The sequence below is a fragment of the Calidris pugnax genome, unplaced genomic scaffold, assembly GCF_001431845.1.
Source record: "Calidris pugnax isolate Ruff unplaced genomic scaffold, ASM143184v1 scaffold219, whole genome shotgun sequence".
Lineage (NCBI taxonomy): Eukaryota > Metazoa > Chordata > Aves > Charadriiformes > Scolopacidae > Calidris > Calidris pugnax.
The window spans coordinates 18,983,707-19,008,176 of record NW_015094507.1 but is presented as its reverse complement, the minus strand read 5'-3'; the positions used below and the strand labels follow the sequence as shown (position 1 = coordinate 19,008,176).

Below are 24,470 nucleotides of genomic sequence, written 5' to 3'. Positions count from 1 at the left end.
CCCCCATACCGGGAGCAGGCCTGGCTGCCCAGGACCCCACTCCCAGTGGCTCCGCACGGAGGAACTCGGACCAACCCGTGTGTAAACCGGCGGGGACCCGCCATCCTTCCCGACTCTCCTCACCCGGGTGAGGAGCCCTCACGGCTCGGTCCCTCCCTCCCGCCTGCAGGACGAGGAACCCGGGGCCGCTCCCGCCGGGGCTGCCCATTGGCCCGGGCGGGGTCACGTGGCCTTGCCATGCCGCCCGGGGCGCCGCGGCTGCTGCTGATTCATTGGTTGTGACGGGGCGCGGTTCGGTCCGGCTGGGCTCGGCTTCTCTCGGCTGGGCTCGGCTGGCGCGCGGCGCGGCCGTTACCGCCGCCTAGTCAGGTAGGATGGCGGGGGCGGGTGAGGGGGCGGCCGTCACCCCCTCCCCACCGGCTTCATCCCGCCCGGCTCCCCCTCAGCGCCGCCGAAGGGTATTCCTGGGGAGGATGGGAGCGGGGGGGCTGCGCTTTTTGTGGTGTTTCGGGGGTTGGCGGCGCGCACGGACGTGGCCGGTGCGGGTAAGCGCGGTGAGGGGACGGCGCTGTGGAGAGGGGAGTGAAGGAGACGAGGGCGGGAGGGACGGGGCGGCCCGGCCCTGCCTCCCCCGCTCCACGGTAAGGCCCCCGGTCGTGGGTGGGTGGGTGGTCCCGGCTGGACACGGTGTGGAAAGCCCCAGCTTGAGGTGGCGCTGTCCCAGGTCCATGTCATTTTGCCTTTAAAAGGTGATTTCGAGACCCCGACCCGTCGGTTTTCGGCAAGCCTGAAGGTCTGGAGCGCTCCTCTGACTTTAATTTTGTTTAAAATAATTTTAAAAAAAAGCTTGGGGTGGTACCGTTCGTTTGTGTGACGTGGAAAATGCCACCTGTAGAAAGCTCGTGTGTTGTGTTTCTGAATTTGTAGGGGAGCGGTTCCTTCAGATGTTTTGAAATCTGTGTGTTCAAAAGCAAAACAGCTAGGAAGCACGTAGCTTGCTTGTAATAATTGAAAATTAATTTCATTCCCCCCCGAATTGTATATTGGATTTTGCTCTAATTGCTGAACGCTTGGATGAACCTAAAAATTTAACCTAAAATATCTAAAGAGAAAAAAAAGGCAAGAAAAGCAAGATAAGTTTGTGGTGTGTTTGTTGTGGTGGGGTTTTTGCCTTTTTTTTCCCCCCAGATGACATCTCCCTTTGTGCTTTCAGAGCGAAGGGAGGAATGTCTGTCCTCCGTGCAGCCTTAGATTACTTCTGTTCTCAGTCTTGCCCTCTTCCCATTCCCCCATGTGCTCTTCCCTAGTCTTCTGCTGATTCTCATACTCTGTTTTTTTTGTTCCCCTCCTTTCCTTCTCCCCTAACAGTGTCATCTTCACAGTCTCTTCCTCTGGTGAGCAGCCTCTGCTGACAGTGACAGGTACGGTAGGCAGTTCATGTCCCTCTCCTCCTCCTTTTTGCCAGAGATGTTGAAATAAATCACATCAATTACAGACCAGCAAAACTTCCCTCCAAACAGCCTGTGTACACAGGGATGCAGATTTACGTAATCGCTGTGGAAATAAATAGATGTTTTGGTTTTTGCTTGGAGATAATCGGGTAATGGCCTCAAATACTGCTTGTTTTTTTCGTGTCCATTTATGGTTTCCTATTCAGGTTCTTAATCAAAGAGTCTAGATAATTTTTTGCCATTGGGAGTAAGTACCTGGAGAGCTGATAGAGGAATGGCAACTCTCCATTGACTGAGGACAGTCTGGCTCCGTTCTTGCAAAAAATAATGAGACATTCTGGGTATATCAATCACAAGCAAAAATTTATAAATAAACCAAGCTATTGCAAGAGAATACTTTTTTTTTTTTTGAGGGGAAAAAATATCCAGAATATTAAGAACTGGAGAAAGTAATTTACTGACTACTCTTTTGCTGATTTTCCATGTACATTTTGTGGTGGAAGAGGTTTTAAATTGAAGCACAGATGATACTCTTGCAGCTTGTTCAACAGTTTAAATCAAATTTCCAGTCTTTGAAATGAAATAATACCAGCAAATAATGCTGGCAAAACTTTAGGACAAATTTTAGTACAAATAAATTAAGGCTTTATCCTGCATACTCACCGCAGTGGGCCTTGGTTGTACAGTTTTAATGATGTTTCCTTGGTCTCTAGTTCCTTATTTATAACCTGGTGTAGCAAAGGGATGTGGCAGGGATTAAAAATGGGAAAATTCAGACATGTGCTTGTCAGTCTTATGCTGTTGTCTGATTTACCTGAAAAGAAACTTGTATTTGAGGCACTACAATGAATTGTTTGCTACTTCAGCAGCACTGGAAGGAATGATTAGATCTAAAGACAGGAAAAAAACAGTCCTGGTTTGGAAAAATCCCAAACCACTTTGACTTTTAATAGAAAGCTCCCTCTCAGTAACTGAAATTCTCTCTGAACTGATTAAGGCAAAATCTCTGCAAGGTATTGTAGCCTAACTACTAAAGTTCAGAAAATGCTTGTCATTCAAGTGTGGAAATTTTCAAGAGAAGCTGTATTTTTCTTACTTTATTTTGGTAGTTCTTGAGGAAACATAATACATAACTGACTTTTCAAATTGAAAAGCTCAAGTGATATTTTGTGCCTGAGAGATTACCTCTGTGTGAGGGAGAGCATAAACCGAAGATTTATCCACCATAGCAAGTCAAACTGCGGTGTGAGATACCCAAGTGTGGGAGCAGCTCTGAACAAATGGTCTATTTTATTTAGGGTTTTGGAGGTTTTTTTCATCTCTGTCAGTTTATCTTCCACTGGCTTCAACGGAACAAAACTGTTTATGTGCAGAGAGCCACTGAGAAGTGATGCTCTGAGAAGTGTGCCGTGGCCTGTACTTCAGAGCAGATGGACAGTACATGAAGATTGGAATCTTATTTTGTAATGGGAGAGGAGAAATGTGCTCAGCTTCCTCTCTGCTCATTGGCCCTGGCTCTTTGGTGGTTTTTCCACTGAGGCAAAGCCAAAATGGAGCTATGCAATGAGGCCTGAATGCACTTACCCATAACCCTATGGATAGGGTTACATGTGTTAATATACATTCACAGTGAGATTATTTTTTTTTGTTGTTTTCAAGTTTATATCATCTTTTATTTACAAAAAAATTATAGTGGTTGTTCTGTCCCTACTACTGAGGCTTCTTTTTTATTTTATTATTATTATTAATAGGTTCTTAAATGATAACACAAATAGGAGGTATTTTAAAAACAACTCTTAATCTGATGGAGCCGTTCCAGTTGGTGCAGTGGGCTGATCAGTAAGGGTGTGGAGAGAGGGGGGAAGCTTTCTTTTCTCTCTTGCTTTGGATTGACAGACTTCAGGATTAGTAAGGAAAGCAAAACATCCCCGTCTCAGTGCTAAGCCTTCTGTGGGAATAAAGCTAATAAAGCGAGATATTTAATAAAAAAATAAGACTGCTTTGCCAACTGGGAAAATTCAGGAAGATAGTGCAGCCCAAAAGCAGAGGCATTCAGGGTAGGTCAGTTGCAAACTTGCTGTATGATTTACTTCATTAGTGGATATGCTGGAGCTGTTTCACTTGAGGGTTTTCTATAACAGATCACACTTGGACCTCTGAAAGGTTAAAAAATTTGTAGTGTGAAAGGGTTAAAATTGGCAGTATTATAAACAGCTGAGGGAAAGGCAGCTTTTCTTTTGGAAAGTATAGAATATACTTATATGTACCATTTGTAATGTTACAGGACTAAACAGTGTCAGTACCTTAGTGCTTACTGATAGGGCTTCTTCTAGTCTGGTGTGTTTTGAAGCTGCTGTACATGCACATCTGAGAGGAGGTCAACTTTAAGTGAGGAGAGGAAGATGGGCTCAGTGATACCCAGAGCTCTCTCTGAGCAGAGCCTCGCTGTGTTTGCAGCCATGTCTGTGACCCTGCTGCCCCCCAGAAGTGGCTTTAGTGGAGGTTCAGCTGGGTCACGTCTGGGAAAACTCTTGAAAGGATGATCTTCCCTCTTTAAAACTTCCTCAGAAATTTAAACCTCTTATTCAGATGTGGTTTTATCTATTTGTTTTCTCTTTAGAAGAATAGACCTTGCTTAAAAGGCAGGTTTAGTTTTGTTTTCTACTGTGACTATAATAATAACTGCTGTTTGGTTTTTTGTGTAGAGATGTATTACTTAGGTGGAAGGGTGAATTCTTGTAACAACATTTTTTGCCATCTTGAATGTCAAAATGAAATGTTTTCTGAGCTCAACTGAAGCTCAAATTCTTACACTGAAGCCAGATGATGGATTGATTGTGTAATTCTGCCCTAGCTGCAGGAAATAAACGGAATTATGGCTAACACCTCTTTATTATTTGTAGATAATACTGTCTCTTAAGACTGTGTATTCTGGCTGTAATTTTTAAGGCTTTTGGTATTGGAGTTAAGCTAAGCTATTTGCTTCGGTGTGTCTTGGGAGAAAGTCCCTATAGCTCTCTACTACCTGTTGCATGTCCCCTTATTATCAGTACAGGACTGACACTTTAAGAGCAAAAGAAATACATAGCTTTTGTGTTGCCACGTTAGGTATATGAGCGAGCTTATCTAGTGTTTGCTCCCATCTGTTTTCAAATCCATGTCTCTGAACTCGTAATACGGTAGGATTTCACATTCTGCTTAATTTCCAGGTGGCCCCTGCTGAGTTGAACCACTAGGTGGGCATTAGTGCTTGCCTGTATCATTATTACCTCTTAGGAAAATACTTGATAAGCTATTTTGATCTTTTATTTGTTAAATTTTGCTATAAAATCAAGTACAAACAGTAGCTATACTATTAGATGCAAATTGATTATAATAGTGTGGAGACCTCCTTTTATGTTGCAGCACATGCAGTGCAAGACATTAAGCATTAGTACATGGAAAATAAGATCTTTTAATGAGAATTTATATGCCTGGTATTTAAGCAGTTTATTGTTGGAGTCTAGTTTACATTGCACAGTTACAAGGATAATAAAAGGTATGTTACATGATGTGTACTAGAGTGGTATGAGGCACAGATGTCTGACTTTGTTATTTGTCATCCTTACTTCCCAGAATAAGCAGGGGCTAAAGCAGCATTTTTTCTCACCATTGTTATAAAGACCTTTTGTGATGAATCCTGCATCATTCCTTCTATTTTAGTGCAATGGCTTATGCATATGGTGCTGTGGGTAAGCATCAATCACAAACATAGCCAGTGTTAACAGTGGTACTTTCTTTTCTCTCCAAGAAAGGACCCAGGTGTTATACACTCATGGTTAATATGGATGATTGGGATTTTTAAATTTTTTTTCAGTTGTACAGCCAGTTTTCAGTTATCTTTCTATTTTTCTTGCTTAGTATAGCTTGCTTTCCTCTCTTTTATTGCAGACAGGAAGAGTGGATATTCCCTTGAAAAGACCACAAGTTTGATCTCAAATCCTGCACATCTACAATCTTGAGAATTAGCAAGACACAATTGGTTAAGTATTTCCTGCAGATTCCTTTCTCATCTCATTGCTTGTTCAAAGCAACAGCCGTGTAGCAGGGTTTAGAAAGATGGGGTCTGTGTTACCTTTCAGCTCAACGCAGCACAGAGTAAATAAGTTGGTGTTTGCTTTCCTCATTGACTTCTTTCCCTCTGACCTCACCTCTTCCTCCTTGGGATGGAGTAAAAAGGAATATGGTGGTGGTGGGTGATTCCCTTCTTCCCCCATGCAGAATACTGTTGTTAACTTCTCATAGCTAAAAGCTTCTGGGTTAATTGTACTGTCTAGTTGATGGAGCAGGGGGTAATGCTGATCTTTTGCAGACTAGAACTTCTTACACTTCGAACCTTTTATTTCCTGCCTGGCTTTTGGGATCTTCGCAGTTTGCAAGGGGCCAACAGTTTGATTGTTCAGTCTATGAAGACTGTAAAGTGCTTAGACTCTATGGAAATATGTGGAAAACAAACGTAGTTTTTAATTTAAAATTTACTAAGTCGCCTGTGTCTACCTGTGTCTTACCAATTGCATCCTGGGCTGCATCAAAAGATGTGTTGCCAGCAGGTCCAGAGAGGTGATTCTGCCACTTTGCTCTGGTGAGACCTCACCTGGAGTATTGTGTGCAGGTCTGGAGCCCTCAATATAAGAAGGACATGGACCTGATGGAGAGGGTCCAGAGGAGGGCCACAAGGATGATCAGGGGGATGGAGCACCTCTGCTACGAGGACAGGCTGAAGGAGCTGGGGTTGTTCAGCCTGGAGAAGAGGAGGCTCCGGGGAGACCTAATAGCAGCCTTCCAGTACCTGAAGGGAGCCTCCAGGAAGGCTGGGGAGAGCCTGTTTAGAAAGGCCTGTAGTGACAGGACGAGGGGCAATGGCTTCAAGCTGGAGGGGAACAGATTTAGATTGGAGATGAGGAGAGGGTTCTTCACTGTGAGGGTGGTGGAGCACTGGAACAGGTTGCCCAGGGAGGTGGTTGAGGCCCCTTCCCTGGAGATATTCAAGGAGAGGCTCGACGAGGCCCTGGGCAACCTGGGCTAGTTGGGGGTGTCCCTGCTGACTGCGGGGGGGGCGGACTAGATGGCCTTTGGAGGTCCCTTCCGGCCTGGGCAATTCTATGATTCTATACCATATTGGTATTTTCTCTTGCTCCAGAAATGAACAGTACATTGACAGGTCCACGTGGATTTATTCTTGTGTATGCAGGTCAGGTTCTACACCTACACAGAAGCAAACTTGCCTTGGTGGCCCCAGCGGTGGTGTTAGCCATGAAGTTGTGCTTCAGATACAGTGTCTGTCCAGTTTTGCCTTTGCAGTGATTCGGTTTAGAAGGTAAGTGGCTGCAAGCATGGCACAGTGTGCTGATGATGTCCAGCTTGAAGCAAAGTCTGCTGCTGCACTTCAAAGCTGTGGATTTTGCGTAAATTTCACCCACTGGTCAAATTGACTTGCTCGGGTACCACTGGCAAGCAAGATGTGACCTTACAAACTTGCACACAGGTTACAAACAAGTTCTCATGAAGGTGTAATTTGTGGTTGTGTCTCCATGGGGAGTGGCTGGGCACCTGTCAACATCCTTCATCTGCAGAGACCAAACCAGTGCTCCAGAAGGCGGCCATGAGCGCTTGCTTTTTTTTAGTTTCTAGGAGACAGACCTGCCTGAACCTCCTGGCTGGCAGCACTGAGCACAACCCTGCTTTGGGGTTTCTTGAGTGATCAAAGCAAAGCTTTTTGTTGCTCACTTACTTGCTCCTGAAAGAAATGAGCCAGGGTGAGGAAAGGCTGTCTGCATCCATACATGTCAAAGTCAACAGAGGGCCTTTCATGTTTGCATTAAACAACTCCTGTGCCCCCTCAAAAAACCCCCAGCAAGTTCAATGAGATGAGCTCCTTGTCATGCCTCGGAGCTGTGGGATGAATCACTGCTGCCCACTCCAGGCAGAAAGAGCTCTTGAGTGCATCTCCTGGTGGAATTCCTTCCCAGAAGACCTTACCTGGCACCCGCAGTCCCTCCATGACCTGCTGCAGCAGCCCAGCAGATGAGTGTGACAGGCCCCTAACATGCCAGCTCACCCTGCTTTGCTCTTCTTCGGGAGAAGCAAAGCCTTGGTGTTGGCTACTTTAGTTGTGCTGGTCCTTGTTCCGCTGTACAAGGCTGGCTTTTTTAAGTAGAAAAGGTTTGCTTTAACATATTTCAGGCTGAGGTTTCGGAGGCATTTGGACAGACAAAGCTTACAAGTGAGCTGTGAGCTAGTTTGGGACAAAGTTTAAACTTAGATCGTTTAGAGGCACGTTTTTATATTTCCCACAAATCCTGAGGCAAAGGTTTAGCCTGGGAGCTGGTGACCCAGCTTTCAGTGAGCACCTCTCCCTCTGATAGTGGCTTGTCTATAATGTTTCTTGTCTAGAAATGCTTGTACTCAAGCTGGAGCTTCTCAAACACTGTACTCAAACACTGGAGCTTCTAGCCCTAACCTATAAGTAAAACAGGACAGATTCTTTGTGTCCTGGAAGTATCTGTTCTCCCATAAATCATAAATGGACACTAGTGACTAAATTGGGAGAGAGATCTGCATGTGTCCCAATTAATCTTGAGGTGGGAGAAGAAACCTTTGTTGGACTGTTCAGAGACCCCATTCTGAAGTTTTCTGCCTGCAGCCTCCAGTTCAGCTTTTTTTATAACACTAAAAGCAAGGGGGTGACAGTGAACATTGGCGATGCCGTAAGAGAAATATTTAAATGAAAGACTTCTCTAGAAGGCTATGAAAGAGAAAAGCAGTCCTTAAACAGGAATGTGCTAATAACATTTGTCAAGAGCCCTATCGTCAACAAAACACTGAGGAGCAGAAAAAGATGGCAGGAACCCCACGCAACACCAGATGGTCTCTTAGGGCTCAGTCACAAAATAGAATCACAGAATGGTTAGAGTTGGAAGGGACCTTAAAGACCATGGAGTTCCAACCCCCTGCCATGGGCAGGGACACCTCCCACCAGACCAGGTTGCTCAAATGAAAGGCAAGGTCTTGAAAGAGGCAACAGACAGAGCTGAGGTGGCAGCAAACTAGGACAAGAATTTCAGGTTATTCTCTGTGCCGTTTGCTTCTCCCAGAAGGCAACAGTTACCTTAGTTTATTAAAAGCAAGAGAAAAAAGCCACCTAAAGCTTAATTAGATACGCAACAGTTACCTTAGTTTATTAAAAGCAAGGGGAAAAAAGCCTGCCTAAAGCTTAATTAGATATTCTTTCTTTGATTCCAAGATATAAGAAGGTTTTCTAGCCACTGGGAAAGCTAAAGAGGGACTTTGCTGTTAACACAGTCACTTAAAGTTACACTTACCACTTACAGTTGTGTTTTTTAAGGGTTGGAAGTAGGAGATAGGAAACATCCTCAGCAGTGAACTGGATTATCCGTTACAATCATCTATCTCTTTTTCTTCCTCCGTGTTCAGGCTGTTTATTCTTTGTGGGAGCTTTCTGAGTAGCTAAAGGAGAGCGAGGGTGATGTGAAGCTCCTTATCCTGACCCAAGCAAATGAATGGGTTGGTCACTTCTCTCTCTGTTCCCCCTTGTCCCCTCCCTGTTGGCAAATTGATCATTGTGGGTTTGAGTTGAGAAATAGATCCATTTCTTGTTTTAAAGGATTTATCAGTTGCTAGTCAAGTTTTGTTAAGTGCTCAAGGTTCTGAACATTGTAACTGTGTGTGAAGTTTCCTTTTTCGGGCATATATTTATTGTTTATTTAAAATTGTTTTGAGACATTCTTGCCAGTATTTACTCATGGTAAAAAAGTTGCAGAAAGAACTTCCTTACAAATCTGGAAAGCTGTTTATATTGCCTGGGTGAATTTGTATTCATCATTTTGTGCCTGATTCCTGTTTTTTACATATGGCCCTCCTCTTTACTTGCACAGCCTTAGTCAATCTAATTGTTCTTAGGAAGGACTGAAGGTTCAGTTATTTTGAGGGACAGGGGTATTTAAGGCCCTTCTTTTTTAAGAAATTTTATCTGGGTTTGACTTTGTGATATGAGAAGTTTCATTATCCATGGAACAACTAATTGCAATAGTTTTAGGAACTGCATGAAGTCTTAGCCCTGCTGGGTTTTTATTGAATGCAAAATTACCCACAGCTCAATTTGCTTTTACAGAAAGCATTTTGTAATACATTTCAAATTGGATGACTCTAGCTGCTGCAGCAGATGTTTTGCACAGAGGTGTGCTCTCTTTTGGTGTGCATAAAATTGTCTCAATATTCTGGAAAAAAATTACTCTGCAAAATGCAAATCCCTAGTGCAGTGTTGTGGTAATGACAGAAATATCAATCAAGGCAATTTAACAGTGCTTAATGTTGCATTGCAGTTTGGTTAATCTGTAGGGAAAAATCACTCCTGTTTTATTTTCCTTCCACAGTGGCACATTGAAGCTGTTTATTAGCACAGAAATTTAGGTTGGAAAGGACCTCTGGTGGTCGTCTGGTCCAACCTCCTGGTCAAAGCATGTTCAACTAGAGCAGGTAAATGTTTTCCTTGTATCTAATTTCAATTTTCTGTTTCCCAATTTGTGTCCATTGCTTCTTGTCCTCTTACTCTGCATTTCTGAGGAGAGTCTGGCTCCATCATTTCTGCACTCTCTGACTGTAATTATAGCTGTAGACAACACGAAGGTCTCCTGGGAGCCTTCTTTTCTCCAGGCTAAACAAACCCAGTTCCTTAGGCTCTCGTGCATCTGCTCCTTCAGCAGCCTGACCATCTTGGTGGCCTTCCTCTGGACTCACCCCAGCATGTTTTCTGGTATTGGGGACACCAAAACCAGATACAGTCTTACCAGTGGTGAGTAGAGACGAAGAAACACATGGAACCCTTTGAACCTGGTGGTGTCCAGCCATTTCTCCATCCTAGTTTTTATGGCAGCGTTCACCCTAAGCTGCTGAGGCTGGTGGTTTGTGGTATTTACTATTTTTTTGAGCTATAAAAGCTATATTCAGTCTGAGGAGCCTGCGTTTGTACCTGTGTAAGCTTAAAGGCATCTGTGTGGAAGTGAATGTAGATTCTCTTCTTTCCATTGAAGAGAAGCTCGGTGTTGACTGGTAGTTGTCCAGCAAAGACTGGGGGAGGAATGGGAGGGAATGTGGTGGCCTTGTGTGATGGGATACTGCATTTTAAAGGCACAGGTGAGAGAGAGCCTGTGTGAACATCAGTGGCTCTTCTTGGGAACAGTGGCAAGGAAGAGGTCCCATGAATAAGAAAGGATTCTGTATAAAATCAAAAGATGCTCTAGAAATGTGTAGTCTCTATTAACGCATTTCCTATCCACAGGTGTGTATTTATTTAGGTGCAAGATGTCTGCCCTGAGGCTGATTTCCAACAGAACCTCCCAGCAGGCCTTGTCTGACTCTGATTACACCTGGGAGTACGAGTACTATGAGTATGGACCGGTGTCGTTTGAAGGCCTGAAGGCTCATAAATGTAAGTTCAGTGGAGATACACTCAACTGCAGCTCAGCTTCTCCGTCTTCATGTTCCTACTCTTCATTTGTAACTGATTATTGTACAAAAATATAGCTTCTAATTTTTTGGATTCTGACCAGTTGGAGTTATTACTCTGTTTATTAGGTTATTATTATAGTTTATGATTCTGTGTCTTTTTATTGATTACTTCTCTTGTGCATGAGAGAACCGTGGATTTCTTGTCTGTGGTAGAAATTTGTCAATACTGAGGAAAGTCAGAGGATGAGCAACAATTTATAACAGCAAATACAGCTGCTGCTGCTGCTTCTGGTAACTGCTTGGTATGATGTGTTTTGCTCTGTTCTTGTTCCTGTTAATACTAAAAGAGCAGTGGTGAGCAGCCTTACTGCTTTTGTTTATCTTCATAAAAAATAAGTTTAAGGCTAGAAAAGATTTAAAATAAGAAGTTTCTCTTTCTGAAGAAACTTCTATTATTAGGACTTCACAAGTGGAGTGTGCTAAATTGAGCATTCTGTTAATACTGGAGCTATCAGTAGGTGGGACAGGCTAGTACAGCTGGACCAACACTTATCTCAAGTCTAGGCTCTTGAAGAGTAAGTTTTGACTCTTCACAGATTAACAGAATGCTATAGGGTTGGAAGGGACCTCTGGAGATCCTCTAGTCCAACCCCCTGCCAGAGTAGGTCCACCCAGAGCAGGTCCCACAGGAACGTGTCCAGGTGGGTTTGGAATGTCTCCAGAGAAGGAGACTCCACCACCTCTCTGGGCAGCCTCTGCCAGGGCTCTGCCACCCTCACAGGAAAGAAGTTCCTCCTCGTGTTTAGATGGAACTTCTTACATTCAAGTTTGTGCCCATTTCCTCTAGTCCTGTCCCTGGGCACCACTGAAAAAAGCCTGGCCCCATCCTCCTGACACCCACCCTTGAAGTATTTATAGGTGTTGATCAGATCCCCCCTCAGCCTTCTCTTCTCCAGACTAAAAAGACCCAAGTCCCTCAGCCTCTCCTCATAAGAGAGATGCTCCAGGCCCCTCAACATCTCTGTATCCCTCTGCTGTTTTGCAAGCCCATGCCAAAGAGAAGGAAATCATTCCAATTTTTTGTTTCTGAGCTGGATATGCTGTGAGAGGGTTTGAGCACTGGTCTTCAAAGTCTTGGGGAAGGGTCTCCATCCAGTGCTGGGGCACTGGTCCTGTGTGGGATACCTGCTGTCTGCCTCATCCATCGTGATGAGGATTCTGATTCCTCTTGAATGCTCGCAGCAGCAATCAGTAGCCCAGAAAGGCTGATCTCTCTGGCTCTGCACAGTCAGGAGGTTTGGGGAAGACTAAGGGTCAGAAGAAACTTGATGAAGTTCTTAATACTTTTAAAAGAACTAGAGCAGAAGTTGCTTTTTAGCCTGAATTGTATTTTACCTTATTTTTTTTTTTCCCCAAAGTCTAATGATTACTGTCTGCATTTTTACAAATGTTAGGTACTTGAAAAATGTAGGTTAGCTTTTATTATGTTTCTAATTTATATTCCATTCTTCCACTTAATCAGAGGCCAAACCTGATTACAAAGATCACTGATTAGTTGCGGTGTTATGTACGTGCCTTCTTTTTAGCTCGGTGTGTCAAAGAGTGAGTGTGAGGAGAAAAAAAAAAACAGTTACCTTTGGATTGGGGAATGCATAAGCTCATGGGCTTTTTTTTTTCAGGTTTTTTTTTTTTTTTTTTGTATTCTCAGAGGGCTAAGTTTAATCTAGTAAAGGAACAGTCTATGTCTGTGTTGTGGATGCCATGATATTTCTTGACATGGAATGTTCTAGATCTGTCTCTTGTTCTAGCTATTTCCAGCGGAGTTGAGACTGTCGAGGAATGTGGACAGACATTTAACTTCACTAAAATCCTAACCTGGGGAGGAAGGAGAAGAGCTTACACTGGGGTTGTATTAGGAGGGAGGCTGTGAATACTGACAAATCTTTTTTTTTTTTTTTATTCATTGATTTGGGTTTTGGGTTTTTTTTGCACGTAAGAAATCTTAAATCTTACAGCCTTTGGCACAGTTGCAAGTAGGCTTATTTTAAGCCTCTGATAACAAACATAAATTTTGTAGAGGCACAAATGGTGATGTTGGGGCTTTGTAGATGTGTTACCACTTGGAAATACTCTGTCTCCTTCTGGTGTGTTGTTATAACTTTGGTGATAGGGGTGGAATTCAAACCAGTAACGGAAACTGAGGTGAAAGCAATGAGAGAGGCTGCTTGGGTGAGGTGGCTACAGTGTGGAGTTAAAATAGTGCTGTTGGCTCAGCTGTATGTTGTACACAAAGGGATAAATGGCCTTGACCAGTTGGTGGGGAGGTGTGTCCAGAAAAGAGTCTAAAAGAAAGGAAAACAGCAAAACCAGAGAAGGGGTGTTAATGAATGGCTGTAACTTGTGTTGGAGGGGGAGCAGGCTCCAGTTTGGGTGCTGCAGGCTGGCACTGGCAGTTGGCCAGCTGTAAAACATCACTGGCCTGTCTTAAAATTAAAGGTGTGTGGGTTTTATTTTTATTCAATTTATATTTACTTGATCAGACTTTACATTCCAGGCTCCAGTTTGGGTGCTGCAGGCTGGCAGTAGCAGTTGGCCAGCTGTAAAACATCACTGACCTGTCTTAAAATTAGGGGTGTGTGGTTTTTATTTTTATTCAGTTTATCTATTTATGATACACAAAATATTTCACCCAACGTGAGGCCACTGTTTTGAACCATAAGGTAAGATGAACTCCACAAGAGAAAAAAGTTGGAGGCCACTTTCACATCAATGTTGATTTAATTAATTGTAGGCAAGTGGAAGTTCCTAATATTCAATGTATATACTCAGAAGCCTGTTTTCTGAAAGCAAAGTAAAATTTATCAAAGTAACCTTTGGAAAAAAAATACTGACAAAACAATCTAATACACAAAAATGCATTTCTTAAAAACAAAAGAGTCTGTCTTGGGAAGGAAAGGAAGGATGATATTGCAACTTGGGAAGGTTGCAGGATACTTTCCCAATCTATTTGTAACTCGGGACAGTGTTGTAGATGCAGTCCTACATACTATATTTCTTGAATAAATGTTGTGCTATGTACTGTTTATTTTGAATAAATATTTAGAAGTTAGTTTGTTTCAATAATTTGCACTTAAGTTAGTGAGACCTAAATTAAATACTGAAGAGAACTCAGGCCACCATTTAATTTTAAACAAATCCCAAGAATGTAATTGATGCAGCGGAGGGTTGTAAGTGCGTGAGGAGCCGCAATAAATCGAGGAAGATGTAGCTCTAGGTTCAATATACTTGAGAATTCTGTTGGAGGTGGGGGAAACACCAGCCACAGGTGTGATTTTTGTGAGGAGGAGTATATCAGAATCTTGATTTTATTTTATTTTTTTGTTATTATTATTTTTTCTTAAGTTTTTTCCTTAGTTGATGAGTGATGTTTTTCAGCTTGATGAATATAATGTAGGTGCATATTTCTGAAGACATCTTACTTGATCAGACTTTACATTTTGCTTATCAATGCAGTTGCATGTCACTGAAGGATGTTTGAATAACACTGCTTATCAATGCAGTTGCATGTCACTGAAAAACTGGTAGGTAATAGTAGCTATAAATGGTTAAGCAGTAAATTTTTTAATGGGAGTATTTCTTTTTAGATTAAATATTCAGGTAGTTCAAAGTCTGGTAGGATGGGAGATAGTCACGAGCTATTGTGTATTAGCCAAACACACAACACATCTTGAGCCACTGAATAGTCTATACTAATAGAATGAATGATTCTGAAAGTAATTAAAGGTTCATAATGCATGGAATTACAGAAATAAACTCATACCAATATGCTTTAAGCATGAAAGAGTATTACAGACTCCCTCCCCCCACCATGGAAACCTATACTCAAACCACCCTCTAGATATTTTTCAAAGGGTGTTGAGAGGGGGAGATGTGGGAGAGGAGAGATGGAATAAACATTGCAGTGAGAGACTTGAAACTGAACCTCCTTAGCTTACTAGAAAAAGGGATTAAGGAGTGACTTGATTGTGATAAAGTATTTTCACAGGGAGAAAATCTCAAGTTGCAGCAGGCACTTTGACTTCACAAAGAGCAAATGGTTTGAATTGATTTCCAGTTTCCAGATCTGCCTTTTAAGGTGGAAGATACTTCACAGCGGGAGCGTGATTAACTGTTGGGGTCAAGCACCAGGCAGGATAGCTGGTTCCTTGTTTGCTGGTGTCTTTAGTTAGTCCTGTAGGAGATTCAACACAGTGGCTAAAGCTCTGTGCTCTGCACTGGGTCAGACGTAGCTCTACAGCTGCCATTGATCTTCAAGGATCAGCAGTAGATGTGCAGTGAGAGGTTAAGAGTAGGTAGGATATCTGTCATGACCCAAGACTTCCCTCTTGCATGTTTATATTAAAAAAAATAATTAACATACACTGAATATTTGCATAGACAAAAAATAACTAACTAAAATGACAGGTAAAAAGCACCTGTGTGCTGTGGGTCCTGGACCAGGTCATATTTTGGGTTGGTGCTTTGTAACTTTGGGCTGTGCTTATCAATTGACTGTTGAGCCTCCTTCAGGAGCAACTGGGGATCTACTCAGAAAGCATAAACAGACATAGATTTATTTTAAGTAGACTGGTGATTTATCTATGGGTCAGTTTGCCATAAATGAGAACAGTAAGTACATTTTATGCACACAGGCAAAACTCCACGTTTTTGCTAATTGCTTCTATATTTGGCTATTACATTGGTGTTTTAATTAACTGGTGGTTTAACTTGTTTTTTCCAAATGTGTTTGGTTCCCCTGACATTGTATTGCAGTTTTCTGTAGGCGAGTTGGAAACCCAAATCAAAAAGTATTACAAAATGTATTGTATATGTTGGTTATTGATATTTGTTGAGATCTTGGATATAACTATTTGCTGTTCCACTTATTTCAGAACTCTATCTTACCACTGAAAGAGAGCTACATCTTCTTAAACCTGTTGTGTCAAAGAAATCCATCAAAACCTAGAAACCTAATGGTCTCAGCCAGAAATCATCTAAAATAGCGGTTCAGTTCTACAGGGACAAAGAGGTTATTGCTCAAAATCAAGTAATTCTCTTTTCTGAGTTCTAGCACTGAAGTTGCTTCCAAAGCAAAGCTTGGATAGATCTTGGATATAACTATTTGCTGTTCCACTTATTTCAGAACTCTATCTTACCACTGAAAGAGAGCTACATCTTCTTAAACCTGTTGTGTCAAAGAAATCCATCAAAACCTAGAAACCTAATGGTCTCAGCCAGAAATCATCTAAAATAGCGGTTCAGTTCTACAGGGACAAAGAGGTTATTGCTCAAAATCAAGTAATTCTCTTTTCTGAGTTCTAGCACTGAAGTTGATTCCAAAGCAATGCTTTGACGTGGGCTGGGCGTCACAAAGGGAGCTGCTCTTATTTTACTAACCAAGAGAATTCAGTGCCTTCCCAATTTCATTTTGTTCCTGGTTTGTCCAGGCATCAGTAAAATTTGGGGCTAGAAATGAGAGCTTCAGTGGCAGCTTTCTGTATAAAGATAAATCTGATTGTTCTTCCTCTTTGCAATCCAGGAATAAGATGCAAAATCTTTTGGGATTTGCAGCTGTGCTGTATGTGGAAGGGAGCTTTCTGCAAGTGCAGGTGTGAAATACTGATCATCTTGTTTTCTCTCTTTTTTTTTTTTTTTTTTTTTTTCCTAGCTTTAATATTTTAAAACTTAAAGGAGAACATAAAAAAAAATTTTCTTTTTTTTTTTTTTTTTTTTTTTTTTCCCCCCACCAGATTCGATTGTGATTGGATTTTGGGTTGGTCTTGTGGTTTTTGTCATCTTCATGTTTTTTGTCCTGACCCTGCTGACGAAGACGGGAGCACCACATCAAGAGTGAGTCTAAAAAGTGGAATTTGGAAACAAATCCCACCTGCGACATGTTCTTTCGAAGCCCCCAAAGCAGCAGTGACAGCACTGACCTTGCGCTGGCCCAGCACCACCTCGTCCTACTCTGTTCTCATGAAAGGCTGTCATCTATCTTTGTTTCAAATAATCTTTCTTCCAAGCACTTCCAGGCACTCAAAACCAGAACTGCAGGCACGCAGGAAAAAGGGAATGTGCATTTTCATGGTAAAAGGCAGACAGGCTGCTAAACAGGTGGTTTTAGATTACTGTTCTGTGAAGAAATCGGGTCATTTTAGGTAGGCTCACATTATGATGGAGTGGAACAGAGCTAATATTGACAGAGTATATACAAATAAAATGCAGTGCAGATGTTAAATTAAAGAAGTTGGATGGTTTCCACGTGGATGTGTGTCCAAACCCAAAAAGTAGATGTTGGTAGTATGTACAAAACCTTCCCTTAAACTTGTGGCTCCCCAGAGTGTCTTCGTTTCTGCGGAGAAATTGCAGTTGGTGCTGAAATACCGATCAGCCCATATTTAACACCAGAGTCCCCAGCTCTTTCCAGCTGATAACTATGTGCAGCCCCTGCCTTGCCTCAGCCATTTATCTGTGTCTGTGCAGCACGTGGGCTGTCAGAGTCCCTTCCTCTGAGAAAGTCTGAACCTGTGTCTCCTCTCAGGCTTGTGTGCCCTAAAGCAGAAATAAAAAGCCTCTCTGGAGAGCGCGATCGCGTGCAGGCAGGTAGCGATGATGAGAAGCTGATTGTGAAAAGCAATTGGTGCTTATCACTTCCTAAAGCAGCCTGTTTCTGTCTGCTGAGGGCCCTTTGCTATTTAGTCAGATGTAGACTAGGTCTGAAACTTCAGGTAATAGCACATCTGCAGGGGCTGGGCCGTGTTAGGGAGGGGACACACGTCTATCGTGAACCTCTTCTGTGCTCCTCAGCTTTTGCTTCTGTGAGAAGGAAATAGAGAGGCAGAAGAATTCAGCTTCCCAGAACTGACTTGCTGAATTTCATGGCTGGTATTTTTTGCCTCCCTTACAGACTGTCCTAAAGTAGCCATAGTCTGCTCCCAAATCTATCCCAAGTCCTTGTAAGGGATGGTGTGAGGCCTCTTTTCCCTGGAGATCTTGTTTCTCAGCTGAGCATCTAAGCCTGTACCCCACGTGAATAATAATGAGAGAGGAAGAAGTGATGAAACCAAAAGTATAACAAAGAGAATTTAATGTGGATATTTGTCAAAAGCTTGTAGACTTGTAAAAATGTCCTTTCAGGTAGCAGAGGGCTTCTTGGAATCTCCTGCTGTGTTTCTGCTTTCTTCATCCATTTTCTTGGAACAGGTTGCCTAGGGAGTTTCTGAAACCTCTTTTTGGTCAACTTTTTTGGTCAACTTTTCCATCCAGATAACCTGATCTGTATTAAGGGTTGGCCTTGCCGTGAGGAGGGCATTAGGCTTAGAGACCTCCAGAAGTCCCTTCTGATCTAAATCTTAATAAGACTTTTCTTCAGTTGCTGAAGAGACCCTGTTAGGTCCCAGTCCAGTTTCTCACAGAGCCCAGTTATTCTTTTCTGTATTTATTTTAAGCTTCTTTTGCAGCTTTGGGAGGTGCATCCTTGAACACTTGCCCAATTATGATGTATGCTGATTTGGCACCCTGAAGAAATTTGAGCACTATTTTTTTGAGATTTGGTAACCCGATGTGTATGATACTGGATTATGCTACGGGTAGAGAATAGTGTTATTTCCTCTTTATTTTTGACACACGTGTATAAAAACTGGAGAACACAAACAGCTACCAGTGCAGGTGGTGGTTCTGGTTTGCCTCTCTCTTTATACCTGCCTGGATTCTTGGTGACTCATGGTTTCATTAGCGGGCTGTCTTGCAGCTCTCCTTTAGAAATAGATGTTAATGGGGTTCCTAGGTCTTGGGAGGAAGCCAGGCTGATTGATGGACGTGTCTCTGACTTGGGTTAAGTCAATTTGGCTGTTCTTTAAAGTGCCATTAGCTTGAGAGGGAAGTGTAGCTGGGTTCAGATGGATGGATCCAAAGTAGAGTACTCTGATTTTTCTAGTAGTGTGCTTTTCTTGGCTCCATATAAAGGGGTATGATAGCACATCCTTTTGAAAATTGTACAAGCTCTTCAGAATTGGGTACAGCCTTAGACCAGAAAAGAAAAGGGTCAAGATACAGGATGGGGAGAGGTAGAAGTTTATTTAGTTGTGTAAATGGTTCCCCTTTGCACTGTTCTTTTGTTTGCTTGCCCATTAGTATGTGTAGAACATCAGCTTGTGTTGACAATCTTCTGGAATTTTTGCCTGAAAAGTAGTCTCATTCAGCACTCAGGAGAAAGTAGCACGCTATGTTCGTTCCTGCTTTTAAAAATGTCCTTAAAAATGCATTTGTGCAGCAAATTCATACGTTCCTGTGACTTACCTGCACAAAATACTGGCTGGTGTTTTCTCAAAGCTTCATGCAGCTACTGAGGCAGGTTGTGCAATTCGCTGCAGTAAAGGTAAAATGACTGAGACTTTGATTTAAGAAATCAGTTGGTTTCAGTTAAGGATTCTGGGGTGAAATTGACTCGGAGACAGGCAGATCCACTGAAACAAAACCTCCTTCTACAGATACACGTATGTGTTTTCTGAAAAACTGATCCAGGGAAGGTTTCTCAGGTTTGTGGTAGCACTTCTGGCTTGGGACCAGGGATCTGTTCAGAGCCCCCGAGTCCCCTTTGGGATGCCAAATCCTGCTATTTTGAAGGATTGGCTACTTATTCCTTTCCCTGATTTGCCAGCTACTCCAGGTCACTTCAGGGAGTGTTGAGAGAGGGGTGTTTAAGCTATAGAGGAATCTCAAGTGTCAATACCAAACCAGTAAGCCCCTATTAGTATACAGAATCTCAAGTGTCAATACCAAACCAGTAAACCCCTATTAGAAGAGTATATTGGGCAAAATGGTCTGTACCCTGACAGGGCACTCAGATGCAGTGGGCAGAGTCATGGAGTCACAGAATGGTTCAGGTTGGAAGGGACCTTAAAGATCATCCAGTTCCAACCCCCTGCCCTGGGCAGGGACACCTCCCACCAGACCAGGTTGCTCCAAGCCCCATCCAACCCAGAGCTTAACTGTAAATCCCACAGACCAGAACCCAGCATCACGGACTGGGAGATGGCCAGAAAAGGGGGCTTGGGGCAGTTCACTGGCAAACCCAGTACCTCATTCCAGTCCCTAAAGGGGCTACAGGAGAGACAGGGAGGGACTCTTTATCAGGGAGTGGAGAGATAGGATGAGGGGTAATGGTTTTAAACTGGAAGAGGGGAGATTTAGATTAGATCTCAGGAAGAAATTCTCTCCTGTGAGGGTGGTGAGACACTGGAACAGCCCATTCCAATGCTTAATAACACTTTCAGTGTCAAAATTTTTCCTACCATCCGATCTGAACCCCCCCTCTGGCACAACTTGAGGCATTTTCTCTTATCCTAAATAGTTCTACTTCCGTGCTGACTGTGTTTTTCTTTTTCCTCCTTAGCAACGCAGAGCCCTCCGAAAAAAGATTTCGCATGAATAGTTTTGTGGCAGATTTTGGAAGACCCCTGGAGTCAGAGAGGGTCTTTTCTCGGCAAATAGCTGAAGAATCCCGCTCCCTTTTCCATTTCTGCATAAATGAAGTGGAACATTTGGACAAAACAAAACAAAATCAGAAAGGTCCAGGTCTGGAGACTAATATCCACTTCCAGGAAGTTCCTAGGAGCAGTGGGATGTTTGAGGAGGACCTCAGTTGTCACACCAAATTTAACATCCCGAACTTTGTGAACACGGAGCAGAACTCTTCGCTGGGTGAGGACAATCTCCTCATCTCCGAGCCACCCATCATTTTGGAAAGCAAATCGGTGGCGCAGTCTTCCCACCGCGTCCTTGACTGAAAAGGCTTTGGTTTGAAGGGAGATGTTCCCGTTGTTGTGTGGTTTAAGGCCTTTTGTGACCTTCTGGTATTTTGATGGAAGCTATTTCAGACCTCTGCTTTTTATTGTCCATAAGACTGGTTGTGCTGACAGAACTTAGATGGAAATAAAACACTTGAGTGCATTATTCTGATGCCTTCTGTGGTCTGAACCTTCTGCCCAGAGTTATTTTAACTTCCTGATTATTTTTTTTTGGTTTATTTTTGAATGACTGCTTGTATCTAGCTTCTGAAGGATACTGTAAGAACTTGCAGGGACTGTGAAGGCTGGAGCCTAGTGTTGGGAAGTGCATGAAAACTCCTCAGCCAAGAAAAGTTGTCAACCTCAAATTAAAGACTAAAATGGGGAAACCCCTGGGAAGATTCTGCATCTTCTGCTGCTCCCAAAAAGGACACCTGAAATGGAGCATTGTAAGGGACATCTGCTTGGCATTAACTTCAGCTTCTGATTCCTGCTTTTATGACCTGCTTTTCGGTGCAGGTTAAACTTGTGTCACAAAGCTTACAGAGGGAATACCTTTACTGTTAAATTGTTGGGTTGCAGTCTTTACAAAATGCTACCACCACCTGCTGCTGAGGAAAAGAAAATTGGTGCCTGTAATTATAGCACTTCAGAGTGATATTCCGACAGCTGCCCGGTGATGATCTGCAATTAGTGTTCTACACAAACAGTAATTTGATCTCGTTTTGGTTTGGTGCTTTGTTTTGTGGGTTTTTTTAAATGGCTGACACGAAATTCCAGTTTGGTGAGTGCAGGATTTGGTAGCTAAATCACAGGAAACTCAGATGAAATCTGTTCTTTTTGCCAATAGAGTTACTACTTGCACGTGGTGGTGGTAGGTCAAGCTGGTGTTATGTTTTGCTTTGAGGCTGAACCTTCCTGTGCTTTTTGGCTCTAGAGCAGCACTTTCCTGACTAGTGGGGCCAGTGAAGGGCTCGTAGGCTGTGACCTGCTGAGGGGACCAGCTTCAAAGGCAGAGCTGAGCTGCACCAGCTCCATCTTCTTTTCGTATTTGATTGGGCTGGTGTTGCAGCTACTGCTGTTGTCCCAGAGGAGGGCTTGTTAAGGGGTTGTATAGGTGTAATTTCAACTGTGAAGCTTATTGAGAGAAGGAGTAAGGTTCTGAGCCTCACCAATACTTGAAGGAAGCTGAAACTTAACATCTTCTTCTTGTATTTGATTGGGCTGGTGTTGCAGCTACTGCTGTTGTCCCAGAGGAGGGCTTGTTAAGGGGTTGTATAGGTGTAATTTCAACTGTGAAGCTTATTGAGAGAAGGAGTAAGGTTCTGAGCCTCACCAGTACTTGAATTATGTTTCAGCTTCTTCAAGAGATGGGTAACTAATGGCCAAATGGGTTTATGGCAAGCACAGAGAGAAGGAGTAAGGTTCTGAGCCTCACCAGTACTTGAATTATGTTTCAGCTTCTTCAAGAGATGGGTAACTAATGGCCAAATGGGTTTATGGCAAGCACAGGGGTTGCAGAGGAACCAGGATCAAATCCTGTGTTGGACTGGGAGTAGGAATGCTCTGTAGGATGTCCTTAACTGAAAGGAAACGTGTGGATTTAAGATCATAAAATCACAGAATGGTTTGGGTTGGAAGGGACCTTAAAGACCATTGAGTTCCAGCCCCCTGCCCTGGGCAGGGACACCTCCCACCAGGTTGCTCCAAGCCCCATCCAGCCTGGCCTTGAACCCCTCCAGGGATGGGGCAGCCACAGCTTCTCTGGGCAACCTGGGCCAGGCTCTCACCACCCTCACAGCAAAGAATTTCTTCCCGAGATCTCATCTAAATCTCCCCTTTTTCAATTTAAAACCGTTACCCCTCATCCTGTCACTCCACTCCCTGACAAAGAGTCCCTCCCCATCTCTCCTGTAGCCCCTCCAGATACTGGAAGTCTGCTTTAAGGTGTCCCTGGAGCCTTCTCTTCTCCAGGCTGAACAACCCCAACACTCTCAGCCTGTCTTCATAGCAGAGATGCTCCAGCCCTCTGATGATCTTTGTGGTCCTCTGCTGGACCCTTTCCAACAGGTCCATGTCCTACCTGAGTTGAGGGCCCCAGAGCTGGACACAGTACTCCAGGTGGGGTCTCACCAGAGTGGAGCAGAGGGGTAGAATCACCTCCCTTGCCCTGCTGGCCACGGTTCTTTTGATGCAACCCAGGATGGGGTTGGCTTTCTGGGCTGCCCTTAATGTAGTGTGGTCTTCACACTCCTCCTCACCCACCAGCTCAGCACCAGGGAACGAGGAGTTTCCCTCAGCTCAAGGCACACAGCTTCGAGCCAGGGATTTCTCTCTGCTGAGCTCACATGAGCAGGAGAAATGCCATCTGCCCGTCAGCCACGTGCTTCAATTTAGAACAAACGTAACTGAGGATTACTTGCAGAGGGTTTGCTGCCCCCCTGACCCCCACCCCGTTATGTATGTGCAGCTTGAGAGGAGGGGGAATGAGGCTCTTGTTTTCTTTCTAAGCCCGTGTCTGAAAAGGAAACTCTCCCTTGAGGTCTTTTTTCAAAAAAGCAAATTCTACACCAAATCTGTAATCAGATACAAATAGGAATGAACTCCCGAAGCAAAGGCAGCCAAAGGGAGCTTTTCCTCTTGAAAACCCCTTTCCCACCTGGCCAAGAAGTCCCCACGTATGCCTGGCACCATGGGTCAGCCCTTCCCGAGTCACCCATGAGGGTCCCCCCTGGTGCTCAAGCGTTGACTCACAGCTCCCTTGAGTCTTGGTTGTGGCTGCATCGCTTTGACCTTCCCAAAATGTTTCAGGTGAGAGGGGAGGAAAGGCATGTACCTCTAGTCCTGCAGATTTACATACCTTGTCTGCCTGGAGTGGAGCTTATAGCCTGAGTGCTTTGGAAAGAAGCTTCTTGGATCTCTGCCAGAACATACCAGCCTTGTGTGTGAAGGAGAAGGTGGTGTTTGCTAGTCCTTTTGAAACGCTTGTTGGTCGCAGCTTCTACCGTACCTCCTCATAGGGTTATTTGCTCTGTCCTAGTTTAAGATTTGTTGTTGGTGATTGTCTCTGTCGTTGGTTCCCCCCAAGTTCTACCCATGATGTAGTAATCAATCAAACCTATGAAAACTAGCTTTCCAGCTCCTACCTGCTTTAACCATTCTGGAGGTCCACTTTGGTGAACTGAAGAAAATGTTTGTTACTGCTTTATAGCTTTATAAACACAATCATGTTTGCACACAAGAAAGAGACAAGCCCCTCTTACTTGCTCTTCATCTGCACTGAAAGGCAGCTTGGGCAACTGTTATTGTAAACATCAGTGAAGTGTTGCCATCTCGTTTTTGACTAATGAGAATATGTCACCAAGAGGAATCTTGGAGCACAGGCTATTGTTGATGCCTCTTGTTCACATTCCACTATCAAGAAGGCTGCTGAACTCAAGCGTGATTGAGAGTCTCTCGAGGATGACCCTGGGCTTGGGCATCAAGTGAGAGGTCATTTTTTCCAAAGAGATGTCACCCCAAGTTAAACACTTGGAAAAGACAAGCCATGGTGATCTCTTGTGGAGCTAAACCAGAGACCTGGATTTCTTCAGTGAATGCTTGTTATGTATTTCACTCTTTGAAGTACATTCATAAGATGCTTACATGAGTCGTTCTCTTGGTTTGAGGTTTTTATTGCTGCAGT

General features: G+C 43.5%; 1 protein-coding gene across 1 annotated transcript; it reads left to right on the top strand.

Moving 5' to 3' along the window:
• The first annotated feature begins 282 nt into the window (after positions 1–282).
• Positions 283–20,948, top strand: LOC106901640 (melanocortin-2 receptor accessory protein 2-like). The gene is made up of 8 exons (XM_014964503.1): positions 283–369; positions 1,369–1,421; positions 5,382–5,472; positions 6,682–6,807; positions 9,884–9,986; positions 10,789–10,938; positions 16,748–16,847; positions 20,392–20,948. The coding sequence occupies exons 6-8, from the start codon at positions 10,812–10,814 to the stop codon at positions 20,783–20,785; spliced, it is 621 nt and encodes a 206-aa protein (XP_014819989.1). The 5' UTR covers positions 283–369; positions 1,369–1,421; positions 5,382–5,472; positions 6,682–6,807; positions 9,884–9,986; positions 10,789–10,811; the 3' UTR covers positions 20,786–20,948.
• The last annotated feature ends 3,522 nt before the right edge of the window (positions 20,949–24,470 follow it).